Genomic DNA, 21,672 nt, shown 5'->3' with positions numbered 1-21,672 from the left:
TGCAGCGTTTCTGAGTTCTCTTGATTAATCTGTGTGAGGTAGAAGTGTCTGCCTTTTTTTAAATTACCTTTCCTATTGTGACCATTAGCATATACAGATTGTAAAGAAGGCCTTAGCCCCACTGTGATAATGATCTAGGCAACTCAGACTGATTGTAGCAGAACATGCTTGGAAGCTGAAATTTCACATGAGCAGCACATTTGTTTTTATACTTTTGTTTTAAGTTACTCTTTTATTAACTCATTTGTAGACATCGGGGACTAAATAAGTGTTAAGGAAAGGTCTGAATCAACTGTGGGACGTGTCTGGGTGAGAAGGAAAGCCAAAAAAAAGGTAAGCATCAGAACACACTTTGGACAGCGAAGTCTATAAAAAAGTTTTTTCAAAGCACTTAAAATTAAACTTCTTTTTTACAAGATCACGGTTTTGCACTTTTCTGTGTTTGTGCCGGGTATAATGTTAACAAAAGCAAGTCAAACCAAAACGCATCTTTTTGTCATCCTACCTACCTCCAGGGTGGCTACTGTCTTTCTAACATGTCTTCTCATTTTTGTTTTCAAGGACACATCATAACAGTTTCCCAGAAAAAAACCATACCATGGATGTTTGGGTCAAATGTTTAGCAGTGATGGCGCTGCTTACCGTGGTTGATGCTCAGCTGCCGAAGCCGGCACGGGCCCCTCTGGTTCTGCACAAGCCTTTCATGGTGGTTTGGAATGCGCCGACCGAGCAGTGCAGGCTGCGCTACAAGGTAGACCTGGATCTCAGCGTTTTTGACATTGCATCCAACACCAATGAGACTTTGAGTGGATCCAATGTGACAATCTTTTATCATACTCATTTGGGATACTATCCCTACTACTCAGATAGCGGAGATCCTGTCAATGGAGGCGTGCCCCAGAACGAAAGTCTTATCAAACACCTTAATAAAGCAAAGTCTGACATTGACTATTGCATACCCATGAAGAAATTCCAGGGACTTGCAGTCATTGACTGGGAAAACTGGAGGCCCCAGTGGGATAGGAACTGGGGCAATAAAAGCATTTATAGAAATAAATCTCTTGAGATGGTTAGGAGACGGCATCCTCAGTGGTCAGAGGACAAAATTAGGAAAGTGGCTAAAGAGGAATTTGAAAATGCTGGCAAGAGTTTTATGAACAACACTATCCTTCTGGCTGAGCACATGAGACCAAATGGGTTGTGGGGTTACTATCTTTACCCAGACTGCTACAATTACGATTACAAAGAACACCCCCAAGCCTACACGGGGAAATGCCCAGCCATTGAGTCTTCCCGCAATGACCTCCTGCTTTGGCTGTGGAAGGAAAGCACTGCTCTCTACCCTTCCATATACCTGGATTATATACTCAAGTCAAGTCCAAATGCACTAAAATTTGTTCACTATCGGGTTAAGGAGGCAATACGTGTTGCCTCAATTGCTAGAAAAGACTACGTTTTGCCTGTCTTTGTTTACTCCAGACCATTTTATGCCTATACTTTTCATGTTTTAACAGAGGTAAGCAGACAGACTTCTTTAGAAATTTAGAGATTAGAAACAGCCTCGTAGAAAAATTGCTTTCTAAGTGTTCCTTGTATAAAAGCATTTATGCATTTGTTTTTCCTATTTAAGGCAGCCCCTCTGAAAGGAAGTATTTTAGTCACAGTACAAAACTATACACCTTTCAAGAGTTAATATTGCAGTGCTTTGGTCTATTTCTGTAGGATAACATTGTATATTTTTAATGAGGGTAATTTAGAAAGAAAGTACAAAGAAATCATTTCCTCAAGGAAGTAATTCATTCTGATATTTTAATTCTTCAGGACAGCTTGTGAAATGAACTTGACAAATTTTCGTGAAGTTTAAAACTAATCAGTGTAATGGAAAGATAAACTCTCATGAGAAAGACTCCTCGGGGCTTTTTTGTTTCTTTATCTGAATGTAAATTCATTCAGTATAGAAATAAACCAATCAAATAAACTAGTCTGGCCTGGAGTTCCTAACTCCTGCACGATGAGCATTGGCCATCTCACTTTTCAGAGGTACAACATGTTCAAATATCTTTATGATCCAACAATTAGTGCTAACACTGTGGAGACCTTTTAATAAAGAAAGCAAGTTTTTGAGTCATGCGATGTTCTTTCAATCAACGATCAAGTGCAATAAATATATAGTGGCCACAACATTGATGGTAAGAATATATGCATACAAATCCCAGACTTTCTGGATCTGTAATGACGATTGTGGCTCTGACTTTGTTCATGCACATATTAGAGAGGCACAGATGCTTATTAATTTCTCTAGTAGTTGTCCCAAGTGCCGAAAGTTTGGCTTTGATCACTATCAGTTCCATGAAAGGGGAGAAAATCTGGAGCAGGGAGCTCATGGAAACAACCCCTTGATGGCTAAGGGCATCTGGGGTTATTCCCTCCCTGTGGTTTACAGAGAGCTGCATGAGAGCTTGCTTCTGCTGCTGCCAGAGACAAGCTCTTGACTCAAACCAGAACAGCAAAAGGGAGAGAAGGGACAAGGGAAAAGGCAATGGCCAGTCCGGCAAGCCACAGGCTGCGTGTGGCTTCAGCCTGGAGCTGGGGCTGGGGAGGCATGGTGGAGCCCTGACAGCCTGAGAAGTGTTTCAGGCTGCCCCAAGGAAGCAAATGGTATGTAGAAGCAATCATGAATTTGGTCTGCCATGTTTTTAGCAACGAGGGACTCTTTGGAGCTGTTTTCTGTTTGAGGTGGAAACTGCAGGTCCTAGCTGACTCAGAAATGGTGGGCAAATAGGCCAGGCTGGGTCCTGCTGAGGGCAAGGAGCCACTGGGGTCAGTACAGGCAGGATTTCACCCAGAACACCTTCACTGAAGAACTCAGGCTGTGAAATAAATGAACATTCTTCAAATGCAGGCTGTAATAATACATTTTTGTAATATAAATTAATCCCTTGATTGATATACAAATACTATGAATGTTACTGAAAGCTATGAAAACTAACATGCAGTTACCAGTTATGCACAAGTTCAAAATCTGTGTTGGTATAAAGTTACTGTTTTACGTTAAGCTATTTTCTGAACAGTCCAGTGGTAATTTGGAGTGACATTCCTCTTAAGTTACACTCTTTAACTCACTGGACTGTTTTTCAATTGCATGTAGCCATTTACTGTTGGATGCTTTGAAGATCACTTTGCAATTCTGCAGCCAGGGAAGATCCCTGCATAGCCAGAGAAACATCTTGGCTCCACTACATATTTTCTAATAAGGACAGTACCCAATGCTGCAGGCAGCCATGGGGACAGGGCTTGACGTATCTCCAGACTATACATAACGTCTGTGCGAACAGCTTGGGGACTGCCAAGAACCTGCAGGGTTGCACTTACGAAAACTCTAAATAGGAATGATCAGGAAAATAATGTTCTTGTTTTCCTTCATAGCCCTGAAGTCACCAAGAGACGTTAAATATGGTTTTGTGTGTTCAGATTTTAGACTAGACTGGAGCTTCTCATTTGACCTATGACATGCCCCTAAGGGATGCTCACAAACCTGCAAACAAGGCATGAAACCTCCGAGCTCCAGCAACGATGTGGATGAATGTGACAAGGAAAGGAGCCAGTGTAGTACAATGACATCCAGGCTAAATGGCCATAGAAAAATTAGGATAGCAGGCTCATAGATGCCTGAGCTCTGACAGAGACTGGGCCAGGAGAACCACCACCCTGCTCCATCAAGCTGTGCAAGAGCTGTGACGTTCTAGTCCAACAGAAATAATTGCTGACACATGCAAGCCCTGTGTCTAAGCCCTTCTGTACACAGTATGAAAAATACAATATATATCACAGTGGAAGAAAATAGAAAGGTTGTGAGTCAGAGTCACTGAGGGAGAGACACAGGTCTAGCAGACCTTCAGAAAGATGAAAGACCCAGGTCCCAAAAGGATGCTGTAGCTCTCTGTGCTGTACCTTTCACCCTGACTGCACCTGGAAATCAGGTGAGTTGTGCATAAGGTATCTGAGAAATTCATCCTTTTTTTCTTGCAAACAATTTATAAATTCTGAATTGGGATCCCAATCATTATGAAAGGTTTCTGTATTTGCTAGAGATGCATATAAGCAGTTTGCCATCTGTAGGGTATTTAGAAACTATCTGCCTTGACAATTCACAACTAAGCGTGTGGGAGAGGGAAGTTACACAGTAGCATCTGTGCTTCCTGACTAGATGGCTGAAGTCATTAATAAGGCAGGATGCCAACTAACAAATGATGAATAATGGATAACAATTCTCTCATTCACCTACAGATAGTCGTCTTTGATGACCAGGTGTGCATGTGTACAGAGACCATTCCCTGCAACCGCGCCAGGCTTGCACTACCATTCCTACCATTCCTGAATACAGAAAAAGCATGTCTGTAACTAAGACTGTTCAGAATTTAAAGGAAAGATTACAGGTGTACTTATTTTTCTTTCCTCAACATGTAACTAGAACTAACTGACCTGCTTCCTCTTAAGCCCTGAAACTGAAATGGCTTAGCTCACCTCCTATTTTTTTTAGTGTCCAATGCAATGACCTGGCTGATCAAAATATGGAGAAGCATCGACAGAAACTAGAGCCTCCTCCTCCCTGCCAAATCAGCTGTCCCCTCAGAGACAGAACAACATAATCTTTAGGATCTTTGGTTGTTGCATACTGCCCCCAAAAGCTTGAATGAGAATGAGCATCAGGAGGGAAGAGGCTTTGTTGACTTCTCTCTTGGAGAAATACCGGATGCCTACATGGCAGCTGACCCCATAAAGTTGCCTCTTCAGGACAGTCCTCTAACATGGACGGGTGAAGGTCTGATACAAGGAGTAAAATAAGATTCCCCACCCGGACAAATGCCAAGATGCTCATATTTAAAATTATATCTAAAATTTTTAAACTTGCATGTTTTCTTCCATAAGAGGTACTTCTTACAGTCAGATGGAAGACCCACGCTAGTGAGTCCCCACTGATGCCAGGCTGTGCTGTGTGAGGAGCAGCGCTAGGTTCAGTCCCGAAACAAGGACTGCTGTGTCTGAGGCTGCTGGTGGAGCTAGTGTGCCTCGCTTGGGGTTTCAGGGAGACACCTCCCTATCTCTGCTCCCGATTCGCCACTCTCAGCCATTATGAGAGGACCTTATCTTTCCTTTTCTCAAAATACACGAATGTGGAGTGAAAGTTTTATTTTCTAACCCTGTCTGTGGCAGGGGAGAGTAGTGGTGGTGCCTCCCTCTCTGTGTGACCATCCAGCAATCAGAGGACCCACCTCTGGTGCAGGAGCTCTTGGCTCAGTTCTCTTCCAGACCTGCTCAGGGTCAATCCAATGCCTTATGTTAGACACCACGAAAGAGTTAGGGAATCATCAGACCAAAACCAACAAGAGTACAATAGATCAAAAATAAAAGATGGGGTGCAACCTTTTGTTCATAGGTTATTTGGGGAAGAGCCCTTCTGTGCTGATGGCTTTTGAGGTACTGAACATGAATCAGTCATTCAGCAAAAGACATAACTATGCCTAGAAACGGCAGTTGTGGGCAAGTTACCTAATCATAGTATCATAGAATCATAGAATGGTTTGGGTTGGAAGGGACCTCAAAGATCATCTAGTTCCAACCCCCCTGCCATGGGCAGGGACACCCTCCACTAGACCACGTTGCCCAAAGCCCCATCCAAGCTGGCCTTGAACACTTCCAGGGATGAGGCATCCACAACCTCTCTGGGCAACCTGTTCCAGTGCCTCACCACCCTCACAGTAAAGAATTTCTTCCTAACATCTAATCTAAATTGACCCTCCTTCAGCTTAATTATTAAGCTGAATTCATCATAAGCTGTAGTCAGGTTCTCACCTGTTTCTCTTGCACTCCTTTGAACCTTCACTGAGTTGGTGCAAAGTGAAATGGCATCAGAAAGAGAAATGGCACTCCTCTAAATGTTGTCTGTAAGCTCACAGTCAAGGTAATCCCCGCTGGAGGGTTAGATGGGGATGATATATCTTTTAAGCACGGAGGAAGAGAGAAAAATTCAGCCCATGTCTTTCTAATTCTCTCCTGGGGAGGACTCTTAGCACTCAACCTTTGTTTTAAAGAATACCAAAAAAGGAAATGTAAGGTAGAAGGAGAATGTTTAAATGGAGTTTCATACATTTTTTTTTTTTCAGTGAACTGCTTTCTTCACCAGCATCCAACAACTGCGCAGGTGCTATAAGAGTCCTTTAAGTAGCCCTAGGGGAATACACCTTCCAGTCTAATGTCAGATTTTGGCCTTAGCCTGAGAAAAGTGCTAAGTTTCTCAGCATTGGCAAGGTGGTTATTCTAGGTGTGCACAAAAGTGGAAGCGTAGGTGCCTTGGGAACTTCAGCTGTGAAATTATCAGTGCCATTGGACTTTGCACACCCAGAGGACTAGGTGAACTTTAAGGGTCATGCTCTTGGTTTTGATTATTTTATATCTATATGAATTAGACATGAAGTGCTGAAATCTCTTTGTGGATATGAATATAAAAGGTTTCTAAAAGTAACAAAAGAAAGATGTTCAATATGAGGCAATAAAAACTGGATTTACTGAATCCTGGTCAAGCACCCTAACTCCTAAAGCATATAACTTAGAAAATCTTTATTTTGGGGTTTTCTCAGGTCTTAGTTCATCCAGCAATGCTATATATCTATTGATCATTTATTTTGGCTGTCTGAAAAGGTTTCATTAATTTGTTAATGAGATCCGAACTGTGTTAGTGCTAAATCACTCAACCATCATGTGGCTAATGTAGAATTACAGTCCAGCCTTAGTATCTGGTTAATCTTCATAGAATCTTTTGCAAATGAGTAAAGCCAGGGAACTCTCATCACCAAGAGGCCAGGCTGTATCTCTTAACATTTGATATTCTGATCTTTAATTCACTTTTTTTTTTTTAACTGATAAATTAATTTCCATAGAAAAAAACCAACAACCAACCAACCAACCAGCATTTCCCGTATGAAAATAACACCTGCAGCCCACACCACTATCCTTTTATAAAACTAGCACCAGACTACATACTTTTAAGAGTAATTACATTCTCTGAAAGGTAGCTTGGGTCATCAGAAGCAACACGAACTTCAGGCAAGACCAATTATATTTTTTATCACTCCAAACCCTGTACTAAGAGCCAGTAAGCAAGCTCTACTCTTTCAGACTTCTGCAGGTTTTCCTGCCTGTGTTGTCCAACCTTTAGTTAAGGGTCAAAGTCACTGCTTGCTCTGACTTCTCTGCAATTGTCTTTAACTCTTCAGCAGATTCTCCCTTTCCCAAGGCATTTTTTTGTGCCTTCTTTTATATCTCTTGGGCCATAAATGTTTCAGGAATGAGGACTCCTTAACTCTGCATTGGTAAATCAACAGGCTCACTTACACAGCGAAATCAATTATTTAGTAGTAATTAACAATAATAACATGGTTCTTCCATGCTATTATTTTGCATTTCTAAGGTGTCACCACCATACTGTGATAATTTGGCTGGTCTTTTGTATTGTTTTTGTCCTAAAAACAGGTGAAAAGACTGAATCAAAGACCATCACTAGCTTTTTAAAGGAATTTGTTGTTTCTTCATCAAATCGAGAAATATTGTAATACCTGTCATTACAAACACTGATCAGGAATTACTTTCTAATCAATTATTGTAGGTAGAAATGGTTTTAGATGTGATCATGGCTTGAAATTTGGGGGTGAAAGAAGATCCTTCATCCATATTATCTAAGATTTAATTGCATTCCTCTATACACAATATTCATGGTCTCAGGGAATGGCTTTGAGACACTAGCAAGGTAGGTTGCTATGTTGTTGGGAAGGCACCAGTGACTCCTGTTCTACACACAGCCTGTGCTCTGGAATAGCTGTGTTACTGCTCTTGCTACAACTCGACTGCTTATTAGTGCAGCTCTAAAAGTGGACATGGTTACGTCAATATGCAAATGTGTGCTCTTCCCCCCCTCCATTTGGCACTGCATAGCACCGGGAAAGGCTCATTTTTCAAATATATGTTTCCTGAAACAATGGCATTCATGCTGGTAGGAACAGCAGCTCCGTAACTGTCTTGGCGTGGCTAAAGCAGCACAAGTTAGACACCTGCCTAAAGCCTATCAACTGCAATTAGGCACTGTAAGAATGATGCAATGATGTGTGATCATACTTATCATCACTTGCCAAAAATGGTGCCTATGTAGATATGGTAATCATTCAAAGACTGGTAGATAAAATAGATAATTCAACTCTTACTCCACAACTTTGGTTGGAAGACCCCTTGTGAATCAACTATAATGATTTCATTATTTAGTAGTCACACTCCTGGAACCTATGCAAACCTTTGGAGATACTCAGAAGGGCTTTCTAAACTAAGCTGCGATTTAATTGTGAAGAATATACCACAAGACCTAAAAAAAAAAAAAAAAAAAAAAAGTGTTGCCCATATCCTAGTGCTTTTTTACTTTTATTTTTCTATCTTTGATTTTCTAATTTCTGGTTTTGGTCTTCATTTTCAGGTGGATCTGGTCAATACCATTGGTGAAAGTGCAGCTTTGGGAGCAGCTGGAGTTGTTCTCTGGGGCAGTATGCAATATGCCAGCTCAAAGGTAGGTCATATCCATTTATTTGTATTTAGGAATCACCTCTATACATCTTCTCTGGCACTGCACCCTCCATAGCATCTGTCTATCTGTCTTTATTGATGTCATCAGCCAGCAACTGAGGATGATGGCTCAGTACGACTTTCAAGTCTCATTAGGTCAGTGCTTTTGTTAGGCTGAGATGTCCTGTTGCTTCGGAGCACATTGCTTTGGGTAGGTCATTGGTAGTATCATGGAATAATGAGTCCAGGTTAGAAGAAAGATATGTTTTGAAGCAATAACATGCAAATATGAGCACAGCTTGTTTTACAGTGTTCTACTTTGTAGCTATGGTGGTTTGTACAGATCCACAGAGAAGGAATGGAGTCTGCAGGGGAGTACTTTCTCTGGTCACTAGTGTTGAAATGACACATGGAAAATAACGTTACCACAAGAAAAAGCCTAATTCCTCCTCCCAGGTTCTTCAGCCTTTCACAAATAATCCTTCTTGAAGTGATGGAGAAGGCAGGAGGCTGTACTGGGGTTTTACAGGAGACATGGCAGGCTAGCCCCAACTCCTAAACCTGGGCTGGGCTTTGGTGCCCACTCTGCTTTTCATGCAGTCTGCTCTCCTCCTCCTCAAGTCTCTGGCAAAGCACCACTGACTTGGGCAAAGGAAGAGGGAATTCTGAACTGGAACTTTCTAGACGCAATTGCAACAACTTCTGTGCTGATTTCTGAAAATGATGTGGCTCCTTGTAATCTGAAGGAGTTGGAGGAATCAGGACCAAAGCAGTGACTCAATATGTGCTTTAAAACCTCTTAGTCCCATGCACTGCTCCTTGTCAGCAGTTACCAGAAATGTCTACTTAAGGAACTAGTTAGTCTCAGATTAGCATATAAACTCTCAGTTTACTAGGACTCCCTAGTCTCATACTATGTTTCTACCAAGCACCCAAATAGACAATATAGTAAAGGTCAATATTTTTCTAATCTTACCATGGAAGTAAGCTCACTTAAAGCCAATAGATTACTTCAGTATGTAAGTCCAACAAGATTTATCTCAACAGGTTATGTTAGCCAAGAACAGTTTTGTACTAGCATCTTAGATATAATAAATTTGAATGTAATGCTGGCTACTAAGAAATGTGTCGTGGTCTTTTATTATTTACAGGAGAGCTGTTCAACTGTGAAACGGTACATTGACGGACCCTTAGGACATTATGTCATTAATGTGACCTCAGCAGCCAAACTCTGTAGCAAAGTCCTGTGCAAGAAGAATGGAAGATGTATCCGCAAAAACAGTGACTCTTCTGCTTACCTCCACTTGTCACCCACTAATTTTAAGATCCGAGCCCGTCACTCAGGGAGGGGCCCCAGGTTCCAGGTGACTGGTGAACCCAGCCTGGACAGTATTGAAGCCATGAGGCAGAGATTCATGTGTCAGTGTTACCAGGGCTGGACAGGAATATTTTGTGAATTGCCTGACCAAAGGCTCATGGAGCGCTGGGTTCACGTTGTGTTCAGTAGATCAAGAAAACAAAAGCTTTATGTCTTCCTCTTAGGAGCCATGCAGCTTCTTCTGCTTTGTACCACATACTGAAGTTTTCTGAGGCAGTGCAAAGAAATAAGAAATGGTGCCACCAAGAGATCTGTTCCTTAGCAAGTTTTTATTGCACAGGGAAAAGGCAGTGTTGATTAAATAGTTTTATTCTGTTTTCTTCATCTCCCACTCCTGGAATTGCTTCAGACACTAAACAACTTGAAAGCAACTCCTTCTTTTTTATCAGCTCCTTTACTCTTAACTCGTGTTTTACTCATATGTTCAACAGATAGAACTTCTCCTGGAACAGTGGAAGCTTTACCTGAATGAAGAAGTTGAATAAACTTGTACAAGGATTCATCCATGTAGAAGTTTAAAAAAGGACACAGAGCCTGTTTATTTCAGGGTTGGATGATTTAATATATGGTGATGAGGAAACTCTTCGTGTGGACCAGGGATCCCAAATGGATCACTGCAGCTCTTGCTGAAGTCAAATGGCATTTTGTGTGAGGAGCAGCACTGTGCCCAGAGTGACATCCACTGCAACTCACTGATCCTACTGCTTCTGCATGGACAATGTGAAGAGTATAGAGTTATACATCATTGCACACTTTAAAAAAAGTATATTTCAGTATTTCAAAGCCTAATTTGATTCATATTACTTCTAGAGGTATCAGTATGTCCAGTGGTAGTTTTGTGCCATCATTTCAAAGGTACTGTTTGACTGAAAATCTCTGCAATTGCCAGTCATTAGGTCAAACATTCATTTTCCCACCACACCAGCCAACCAGCAGAATGTACGTGCATTTAGGGGAGAGGCTCCTGAGCTCTGAGAGTGGTGCTGGCAGCTGGCACCCCGCAGTGTTCCTGCCTGAGCAGGCGATGGGAGAGTGTTTCTCCTCTCGCTCTGACCTCTTGGGAGGCTGGCAACCTTGCTGCCTGGCGTCACCACTGCCTCTGGGGCCGCTGTGGGTCTTTGCTTTCTGCTCTGCTAACTACATTGGGTCTGGTAACTCTGCTCTCCTACTGCTCTTGTGCAGTGACCCGACCAAGCTGGCAGGTCAGTGACTGTGAAATGGGAACAGGCTGACAGATCCCACTCCCTCGTGCAGGGAAGAAGATGAAGAACATTTACATACTAGCAACATCTTGTCTTGCAGCCTTTGGCTTCAATGGGGACCTTGTTGGAGATGATAGAGCTTAATGAACCACTGATTACTGGTTAATTTAGCATCCATAACACGCCATCCTGTCAGGCTGTGGCATGTCCATTTGCAGTTATTCACTGGTCCATGTCCATGTGCAAACACACAGATTTCATCAAAGACCTGTCTTCCACACAGCCTTTCAGTGTAACAAACAATGAATACATTCATTGAATTGAAGACAAAATGAAGAAATTCCCTACATCTCTCTGACTTAGGGAAGATACTAAAATAATTTTCTTTTGAGGCTTTTGTATGATGTGTTGAACTGAGTGCCGTTCCAGAGCATGGACTCAGAAATTAATAAGAAACCAACATGTGGGTCTAAAACATTATTTGTACCCTGACTAGTGTCTGTATTGATCATTTGTGGCCAGACTTCATTGCTCATATTACACAGTACCCTGTTCCAGTAGCAGTTTAGTTAAAATCAGCAAGGCTATGTGGAGAGGATACTCAACTGAGTAAGGAAGTCTGAATCTGGCCCTTTCCCAGGTCCCTTTCTTGCTACTGCCCTAAATTACTTAATACATTAATACATTTCATAGAATCACAGAATCATAGAATCATAGGATATCCTGAGTTGGAAGGGACCCATAAGGATCATCAAGTCCAACTCCTTGCTCCACACAGGACCAGCCGAATCAGAGCATACGACTGAGAGCGTTATCCAGATGTTTCTTGAACTCAGTCAAGCTCGGTGCTGTGACCGCTTACCTGGGGATTCTGTTCCAGTGCCCGACCACCCTCTCAGTGAAGAACCTTTTCCTGACATCAACCTAAATCTCCCCTGTTGCAGCTTCATTCTGTTCCCTCAGGTTCTATCACTGGTCACCAGAGGAAGGAGATCAGCGCCTGCCCCTTCGCTCCCCCTCGTGAGGAAGTTGTAGGCCATGATGAGGTCTCCCCTCAGTCTCCTCTTCTCTAGGCTGAACAAACCAAGGGATTTCAGCCTCTCCTCATACGTCTTCCCCTCTAGACCCTTCACCCTCCTTTGGACACTGTCCAATAGTTTTATATCCTTTTTGTACTGTGGCACCCAAAACTGCATGCAGTACTTGAGGTGAGGCCACACCAGCGCAGTGTAGAGTGGAACAATCACTTCCCTAGACTGGCTAGCAATGCCGTGCTTGATGCACCCCAGGATATGGTTGGCCTTCCTGGCAGCCTGGACACACTGTTGACTCATGTTCAACTTGCTGTCAACTAAGACCCCCAAGTCCCTTTCAGCATGGCTGGTGCCCAGTGTCTCATCACCCAGTCTGTGTGTATAACCAGGGTTGCCCCTTCTCAGGTGCAGAATCCGGCACTTGCCCTTATTAAACCTCATGCTGTTGGTGATTGCCCAGTTCTCCAATCTGTCCAGATTTCTATGCATTATAATCTGCTGGAGTGTCCTGTGTTCTTTTTAATCTCCTGTTATCTCTGAACATTTCTTCATGGTAACCACACAAAAAACTTTCTTTGGTTTGCTAGGACCAGTTTCACAGCTGGTGTGAACTATGATGCTCAGATTCACTCTAGCCAAAGACCCAGCTCACAACAGACCTGCAGTGGATATGTTAAGGCTGCAATGGTCCCTTTAAGCCTAGACACTGAAAGGTGACTCACTTCACTTAAACAAAGACTTAGTGCTAGCTATAGTGAGTCACACTGTAACAACATCATCTACCTGGATTTGTGCAAAGCATTTAACACTGTCCCCCACAACATCCTTGTTTCTAAATTAGAGAGACATGGATTTGATGGATAGAACACTTGGTAGATAAGGAATTGGCTGGATGGTTGCACTCAAAGAGCTATGATCAACAGCTCGATGTTCAAGCGGAGACCAGTGACAAGTGGCTTTCCTCAGGGGTCGGTACTGGGACCAGCAATGTTTAACATCTTTGTTGGCAGCATGGACAGTGAGATCGAGTGCACCCTCAGCAAGTTTGCCAATGACACCAAGCTGTGTGGTATGGTCGACACGCTGGAGGGAAGGGATGCCATCCAGAGGGACCTTGACAGGCTGGAGAGGTGGGCCCGTGCGAACCGCATGAAGTTCAACAAGGCCAAGTGCAAGGTCCTGCATGTGGGTCGGCGCAATCCCAAGCACAATTACAGGCCGGGCGGAGAATGGATTGAGAGCAGCCCCGAGGAGAAGGACTTGGGGGTATTGATTGATGAGAAGCTCCACACGAGCCAGCAGTGCATGCTTGCAGCCCAGAAAGCCAACTGTGTCCTGGGCTACGACAAAAGAAGTGTGACCAGCAGGTCAAGGGAGGTGATCCTGCCCCTCTACTCTGCTCTCGTGAGACCCCACCTGGAGTACTGCATCCAGCTCTGGGGGCCCCAGTACAGGAGAGACATCGAGCTGTTGGAGCAAGTCCAGAGGAGGGCCACGAAGCTGATCAGAGGGCTGGAGCACCTCTCCTATGAGGACAGGCTGAGAGAGTTGGGATTGCTCAGCCTGGAGAAAAGAAGGCTGTGGGGAGACCTTATAGGCAGCCTTCCAGTACCTGCAGGGATCTACAGGAAAGCTGGAGAAGGACTGTTTACAAGGGCATGGAGTGACAGGACAAGGTGTAATGGTTTTCAACTAAAAGAGAGTAGGTTTAGATTAGATATTAGGAAGAAATTCTTTCTTGTGAGGGTGGTGAGGCACTGGAACAGGTTGCCCAGAGAAGCTGTAGATGCCCCATCCCTGGAAGTGTTCAAGGGCAGGTTGGATGGGGCTTTGGGCAACGTGGTCTAGTGGAGGGTGTCCCTGCCCATGGCAGGGGGGTTGGAACTAGATGATCTTTGAGGTCCCTTCCAGCCCAAACCATTCTATGATTATATGTTTCTATGATGACATGTTGTTCTGAGAAGCTACAGGAAAGCTTTGCCACTGACCTTTTGCTTTGTAGTGTGTAACAGCAATGGATGACAGCAAAAGTGAAGTTAAAAAACTTCATTATTTTGGTGTAGGAGAGAGAGAATTAAAAATAAAGTTTAGAAAACCTGACAGTTGTTAAGAACTATGCCTTTAGACTGAAGCTAGGGTGTTTACCTTTTCAAATATTTTTATTGGTTATATATATTTTGCTTTAGCTCCTTTATTCAGGTTAGGGTTTGCTAAACTTCAGGGAGAACTTACACATACTTTAGTGTATTGAGAGCACAGTAACCATTATCCCAGTTTTGCTAAATACCTGTCATCACTGTAGGTCTGTATTTAAACTGGATGCCTCTGCTTTGTGCAATGCTGTTCTGTGTTCTGAAACAAGAGGTGACGTGAAAATGTTGTAATCCTCATGCATTGTGTCAGTGAAATGTGTTTTTAAAATTTTATGTCACTTTATAAAGTGTTTCCATTATTTCTGTAGGCTTATAAGAATAAACTACGTTGTGACATATATACAATTGATTTCGATAGCATAAATTCAATTAAACTGAAATAAGATCTTCATCAGCTAAAGTTCGGGTACTTTGTGGGACGTTTATACAAGCTATACAAATACTGTGGGTGGAGTGGCAGTACTCCTGATTCAGCCTGTGATGTACATTCTCTATTAGGATACACTGGCAGAGCCCTGTTAAAGTCCGTAGGGCTCTGTCAGTTTATGTCAGGTGTAAATTTGACTCTTCTTTAGTCTAGGTTACCACTTCACACAGAAGAGTGTATGAGTGTCTGTGGTAGTACACGTGCCTGGAAACCAAGGCTTTTGATTTTGGCTCATATATTTCTGTGAAGAACCAGAAGCCCAGCTCTGCATCCTCATCACCAGGTTGTCTCAGGTGGAAGACCAAAATCAGAATTTGGTCTGGGCTTCCTAATACTTATTGAAGGAACCAAGTATCTAAGTGAATGTAATTTTACAGATTTTTTTTTTTTTCTATTTCAGCTAATTAGAGCCATTTCTTTTGTAAAGAAAATAAGATTTACCATTAGACAACGTCCCTGGAAGTTCTTTACAGCTACAGGTGCCAGTGGTGGGGTTGGAGACAGCTGTGCTGCTGACTGAGGGCAGGCAGAGGTTGTGCAGACGCATGTAACAGCTCCCACGTCTTGTGCGCTCCCATGTGGGACCACTGGCTACACCAGCCACTACCAAAGTCAGGATGCATTTGATCCCCTTAGCTCCACAGGTGACTATGCCCTAGGTCACCGATCCGGATAGGGTCACAATGTGGTGTTGCATCAGTGCCCTGTACTAGGGTGGGTGCAGGATGGGATCATGCATGCCTGATGCTCGACAGGACCACAGAGCTTCACCACCCTGCAGGGTGAGCTGGCCAGCTGGCACGAAAGCAAAGGTGGCCAAAGGCTTCTCTGCTTCTTTCCCTTCTTTTGTGGGTGCTTTGCACTCACTGGGGGACTCAGCACCCTTCCAGTGGAGGGTTTACTGACATCCTGGTGTCTTCTTTTTTTTCTCGTCCCTGTGGAGAAATGTGAAATATATGTGAAAACCTTGGCAACAAGCATTTTTTACCTTCTGTTACCACTAAATTAATGCTAGTCTTCAAAATAAGCGATGAACTAATTGATTCACTTAATCCAGGTATGAATATTGAAATCAAATTCAAGTGAATCGGCTTTCTTGCAAAGCCCAGCTACCTGGAAGCTAGGGAAAATGTATCCTTCCTTCCTTCCTTCCTTCCTTCCTTCCTTCCTTCCTTCCTTCCTTCCTTCCTTCCTTCCTTCCTTCCTCTTTTCTTTTCTCTTTTCTTTTCTTTCTTTTCTTTTCTTTTCTTTTCTTTTCTTTTCTTTTCTTTTCTTTTCTTTTCTTTTCTTTTCTTTTCTTTTCTTTTCTTTTCTTTTCTTTTCTTTTCTTTTCTTTTCTTTTCTTTTCTTTTCTTTTCTTTTCTTTTCTTTTCTTTTCTTCTTTCCTTTCCTTTTCCTTTTCCTTTCCTTTTCCTTTTCCTTTCCTTTTCCTTTTCCTTTCCTTTTCCTTTCCTTTTCCTTTTCCTTTCTTCTTCCCTTCCCTTCCCTTCCCTTCCCTTCCCTTCCCTTCCCTTCCCTTCCCTTCCCTTCCCTTCCCTTCCCTTCCCTTCCCTTCCCTTCCCTTCCCTTCCCTTCCCTTCCCTTCCCTTCCCTTCCCTTCCCTTCCCTTCCCTTCCCTTCCCTTCCCTTCCCTTCCCTTCCCTTCCCTTCCCTTCCCTTCCCTTCCCTTCCCTTCCCTTCCTTCCCTTTCCTTTCCTTTCCTTTCCTTTCCTTTCCTTTCCTTTCCTTTCCTTTCCTTTCCTTTCCTTTCCTTTCCTTTCCTTTCCTTTCCTTTCCTTTCCTTTCCTTTCCTTTCCTTTCCTTTCCTTTCCTTTCCTTTCCTCTCCTCTCCTCTCCTCTCCTCTCCTCTCCTTTCCTCTCCTTTTTTGCTACTTCATTGATCCTTCCAGGCAGGCTGTATGGTCCAGTCTTTGGAGATACTTGATCCAGCTTCTATCTGTGGTAGAATTCTTCGGAGGAGGGAGAGTTTGAAGCAGCAAACTGTGCTATAACTTTTATGATGATGTCCTTACCTAGAACCAGCTCTTAAAGTATAGTTGGTCCTGGGAACGGGGCATTGGTTTCCAGAGGTAATAGGAACAAGGATTTGCTGTATTTCATCTGAACCACCTCTGCTTCAAGATGATTATGGACTCAGACCCTGTATCTTTACTCTTCACAAATGCTGAGCTGTAGAGTCCTCTCATCCTCTGCTTCTTGTCAGAGGACAAACACTACCAACGGAACCACGACTGACAGGCTTACAGCTTCTCTCAAATTTGCTGATTTAGCATTCCAAAACTTTGAAATTTGAGGAAATGTGCTCATTTCCTTTTTCTCTCATAACTCATAAATGTATGGAAAGGTGAGGACTCATTTTGTTCCATTTCAGTCCGACAGGTAGATGTGTGGGGCTGCGGTCCCAGCTTGACCAGCTCTAGGTGCCACTGGTGTCTTCTGCCCACTCCCAACCTCTCCCCTGTATCGCGGTGTGCTGTCCCCTGCTTCTGCTAGCACAGCAGATCGGGTGCCCTTGCGCCGACCTGGATTGGGAAACCATTCAGGCCAAAAGTTCCCTTGTTAAAAAAAAGGTGCCTCCCCTGAGGCTTTTCTTTTAAAGTCAGATTAATTCCTCTCTCTGACTCACATCCCGCTGCTCACACAGCTGAGCCAGGGCTAAGGAAGTGGGCAAAACCCATAGGGAAGTGGTAGCAAAGCTGTAAGCTGAGCATTGCCACTCAAGAAAACACATCATGAGTAAGCAGCCTTGGTATGTAGTTGGGAGCATCGGCCATGGCTCACCCAACCCATCCCCAGGGTCGGTGTGGCAGGGGAGAGGCAGCGCCTGGCAGCCTCTGCCCTCCTCCGTGCCTCCGGGGGGGACAGCGGGCAGCACATCTGGCCAAGGATGGGGGTACCGCCGTGCCAGGGCACCTCCTGGGCTCCCCCAAACCTGAGGGCTCCTTGCGGCGACCAGCCCAGCCCTCGGTGCCTCACAAGATGCCAAAGGCAGGGCAGGTAAACCTCAGCTGGAGTGGCACAACTTGGGAATGTGAATATTTAACATGTTTTCTGAAGTCCCTTTTTTCCGCTATGTCTTGAAGGCGAAAAAGGATGAGAAAGGCTCGCTGGCTGAACATAATCATACAGACATTTTTGTGTTTCATCAGCTTTTTCCAAATGCAATGTTCTCTGCTAGGGTCAGTGGCTTTGTAAAAATGGGAATTATATTGTTATAGAAAAAAATGCTAACAGCCCTCAGAGACAAAACCAACAGAATGAAATCTCGGACCAGTTTGGATTTGTAACACTGTGCATAAATATGCATGTCTGCATTTTTTTCTGTTAAAAATTACTAAAATAAAAAAAATGTTGCTTAAATTAAAAATTGCCTCGGTTTTGCACTGAAAGCATTTGTTATACGTAGGTAGTGAATTAAAATTGCACATCACGTGTAATAAGCAGATATATGAAAGACTTTGCCAAAGAAACTTTGATACAGTTAAGATGCTGTGGCAGCCACAATTTCTATTTTGTTTACATTTCAGGAAAAGTAATTTCCTGTCAATCTGGGCCAGACTCGGACAGTGGGAGTATTTGCAAACACAGGTTACTCTAAAAATAAGTTGGGAACGGTAGTTCTGTACACTTCGAAGAACGATACGGGCTGGGAACAATACAGCTTCTCAGAGACAAAAGTCCAGTCCTTCAAAAACCCAAGGAAAAACAATGATGTCACATACTGCTTAACGAGATTAAAGCCCCATAGTTCTTATTCAGCAATGGCACCGCGTGCTTTCCGCATCCCATAGCACGCAGCAGTAAGGAGCAGTTAGAGGTCACATTAGACAAGAGGGAGGAACCCTTTCAGTAGCTTCCCAAAGTAAGTGTGCATCTGAGATTTAACTTTGCTGCTTTTAATAGTTACAACACGCCAGTTTATCCCTGTTTAATGTCACCAGAGTAATTCCAAGGTAGTATTTTTCTGATTCAATGAATACCTTAAAGCTGTAATAAGAAACCAAAGGGATACATGTGTGTTAATATACATCCATATCTACATGTACACGTGTATATATGGATGAGCGTACGCGTGTGTATATTGTAGTACACACGTCTGTAAGTTTGACCCAGAAGCAGCAGAGCAGTTAGGAGGGGTGTGAGGCTTTGCTTTCTGCCTGGTGGGAGCAAGCTCAGAGGCAGTTGTGTAACCGTATAGCTTGGCACGTATGGCCTCTGCTGCCATGCGGATTATGTGTATTATGTAACCGCGTTTATACAGGAAGCTAACAGCATCTAACAAGCTAAAAATAAGCAGACTTCTATAATTTCAAAGGACAATATTTTAAACGTCGCTCATGTGGCTGCTCCTATTTCAACAATAAATGTGGCCTCTTCAGATATTTTATTTATTTTTTGACTAAGATGATATTTTAACACGCTGGCAGCCTGTTTTCTCAGAGAGTCAGAGCTCCTTTCTCATTTTTCCATTACAGCAAGAACTCTCCTCGCTTTTATTTAAGGCACTCTCCAATATCTGCAAGAAGCAAAGCAGCCCACAGTGTCAGTCCTGCTTTTTCTCCTCAGTCAAGCAGTCTGACATTTGTGGGCAACTTTTGGAAAAATTGTGTTTTCTTCCATGCTAGTAATAAACTTCTCGGTCAATTAGACAGCAGATTATTAAGAGCATTTTTTATATTGCTCCTTCAGAGGTTGGGTTTACAGGGCAGAACAAAAAGTATTTAGTTTTACCCCTTACTGAAGTTGCTCTTTACCTTGGCTAGGTGTCCACTTGCCCTATGTGCTACGGAAACCCTGCGGGGCTGACGCCTCTCTCGTCGTTGGCATTTTGGGCAGCGGGTCATGTACGCAGAGGGCAGCTGGGTTTTCTTAAGCTGACGCTTGCGTTCACCTTGTATTGTTACCCCTGCTCCCCGCGTACAGCTGCTCGTGCCTCTCCCCGCGGGGAGTGGAAGTGAGCTTCAGTACGAGCATTTTGACACTCAGCACAAGGTTCCCGATGAGGACGCTAAAACAGGCTCACGGCAGGTATCGCCTACCCCGCACTGGGCTGCCTTGACTCCATGGGCACGAGGAGGACCCAAGGCGCCGGTGGGGGCCATTTGCTATGGGGGTGCCCTACTTGGGAGACCACGGGCCCTGGTGGCGATGCTGATCTTCCTCCCGTCCCCCCTGACCCTCAGCGGGCTGTGAGGGAGCCGTGGGGGACCACTGCCCCTAGGCGAGATGCCAGCTGGCAGGGCCAGTGGTGACACTCTGCTGCTCTATCAAAGGTGCTGCTTCGAGCTTGGTGAAACCGAGTCATGCACAAAGATCCTGCAAAGTCCTTGAGTGCCTACAATGGCAAGCAATGCTGATTGTGTGGGGTTAATTAGCACAAGCATGAACTGAAGCTCTTTGATACTTTGGACTACGCCACAGACAAGTACTCTTAAGTCTCAGTGTCAAACTTTGGACAAACAACAATTTCTCTGAACCTAGAAGTAGAGAGGCACAAGACAAGCTCTCCCTGGGCCTCTGTAGGAATTCAGGTACTGATGCACCTTGATTTGGAAGGAACAGTGATGTGTAAGCACTGTTGCTGCATTCATACCTCAGCAGCAATGCTCAGCTATGAGTATACTTAGATTAAAACCTGATAATAAACTAACCTGAGTGCAGTGAAGATGCTAATTTGAGTGGTAGAATTACCCCACTTTTGACAGAAAGTACTTGATTTGTGATGCAATCTCCTATTTTAATTTTGTTGTGATTTCTCCGCTCTTAAAGGGGGACAACCTCATCTGATATAAGATGATAAATCTTTATTGATTTACAGTACCTGAAAACCAGGCATGAAATATTCATGTCTGCTTTCTTCACCCTTGGATTTTTGCTGTTACGCTGTCATTAGTCCATTAGTTCCTAGCACCCACCAGCTGCTACAAGGACAGGCAGCAGCAGCTCCTCAGAACATCCCCTCTGTGCTCCCAGCGAAGCAGCAGGTCCTGTGACTGCTGAGGGCGGGATGCGGAGGCTGCGCTGGGGCACGGCCACTGAGCAAGGCTCATTAGCTTTGTTCAAAGTCTCCATCCATACGCGAGGCTTACCAAGGTTTACATCACTCCTGGCTTAAAATAATTGCAATAATCCCTTAGACTGACAATGCTGAATTGTTGTATTTCCTCCAACAATAACATTTAGTTCTAATGCAATACTCAGCTGGGGGGGTGGGAAGGGAGGGAAATCAAATGCTTTTTTTGTTGTTATTGTGTTACAGCGATTCTGCTGGAGTAGGAAGAAAGGAATGTCACCCGAATCTGCTGGTGCTGGGTGCAAGCTGTAATCACCCCAGTGTGCGTGTGGGTGTTTGTTCTGCACAGTTTGGGGGCACGATCTTACCCTAGTGCAAATACAAAGTAACTCCGCTGGACTCCCGGGACAGTTAGTGGGAGGAGAGTCAGCTCCTTTCTACTGTGCAGGGCTAACCTTTTGTTTGATTTCTGTCAGAAGAATATGCTCAGAACATCAAGCATCACTTATTTAGTTTTCAGTTAGGATTTACCATACAATTGAATCAGGGAAGTGGACAAAGAGGAAAGCTGCTTCTTAATCAGCTCAACACAATTTAAAACACTATGAGGAATAAAAGTCAGCACTAAACTGGTGGTGTTTGCTCTTTTCTCTCAGCCTCAGAAATTCAGGAAGAAAAGGGTGGTAATGGCATACCATGAAGCCCACTTCTGGTCCAAAAATGCCCTCCATCCGTGCTGCAGATGCACCATGTGCCCAGGAGCTCCCTAGAGAGGGAGAGCCCAAATCATTCCGATGCCTTAAAATGTGCTCCAACTTTTTCCCAGCGCAGGCTGAAGTCAGGTGGCTGGCTGCACTGTAC

General features: G+C 43.8%; 1 protein-coding gene across 1 annotated transcript; it reads left to right on the top strand.

The window, feature by feature from the left end:
* Positions 1–598: 598 nt before the first annotated feature.
* Positions 599–10,184, top strand: LOC104636540 (hyaluronidase-1). Its single transcript, XM_010303724.2, has 3 exons — positions 599–1,516; positions 8,519–8,608; positions 9,756–10,184. Exons 1-3 carry the CDS (start codon positions 599–601, stop codon positions 10,182–10,184), a joined length of 1,437 nt encoding a protein of 478 aa, XP_010302026.2.
* The last annotated feature ends 11,488 nt before the right edge of the window (positions 10,185–21,672 follow it).

Source organism: Balearica regulorum, chromosome 1 (genome assembly GCF_011004875.1).
Source record: "Balearica regulorum gibbericeps isolate bBalReg1 chromosome 1, bBalReg1.pri, whole genome shotgun sequence".
In the NCBI taxonomy this organism is placed as follows: domain Eukaryota; kingdom Metazoa; phylum Chordata; class Aves; order Gruiformes; family Gruidae; genus Balearica; species Balearica regulorum.
Note: the sequence above shows the minus strand (reverse complement) of the source record. Positions and strands in the feature narration are given on the sequence as shown.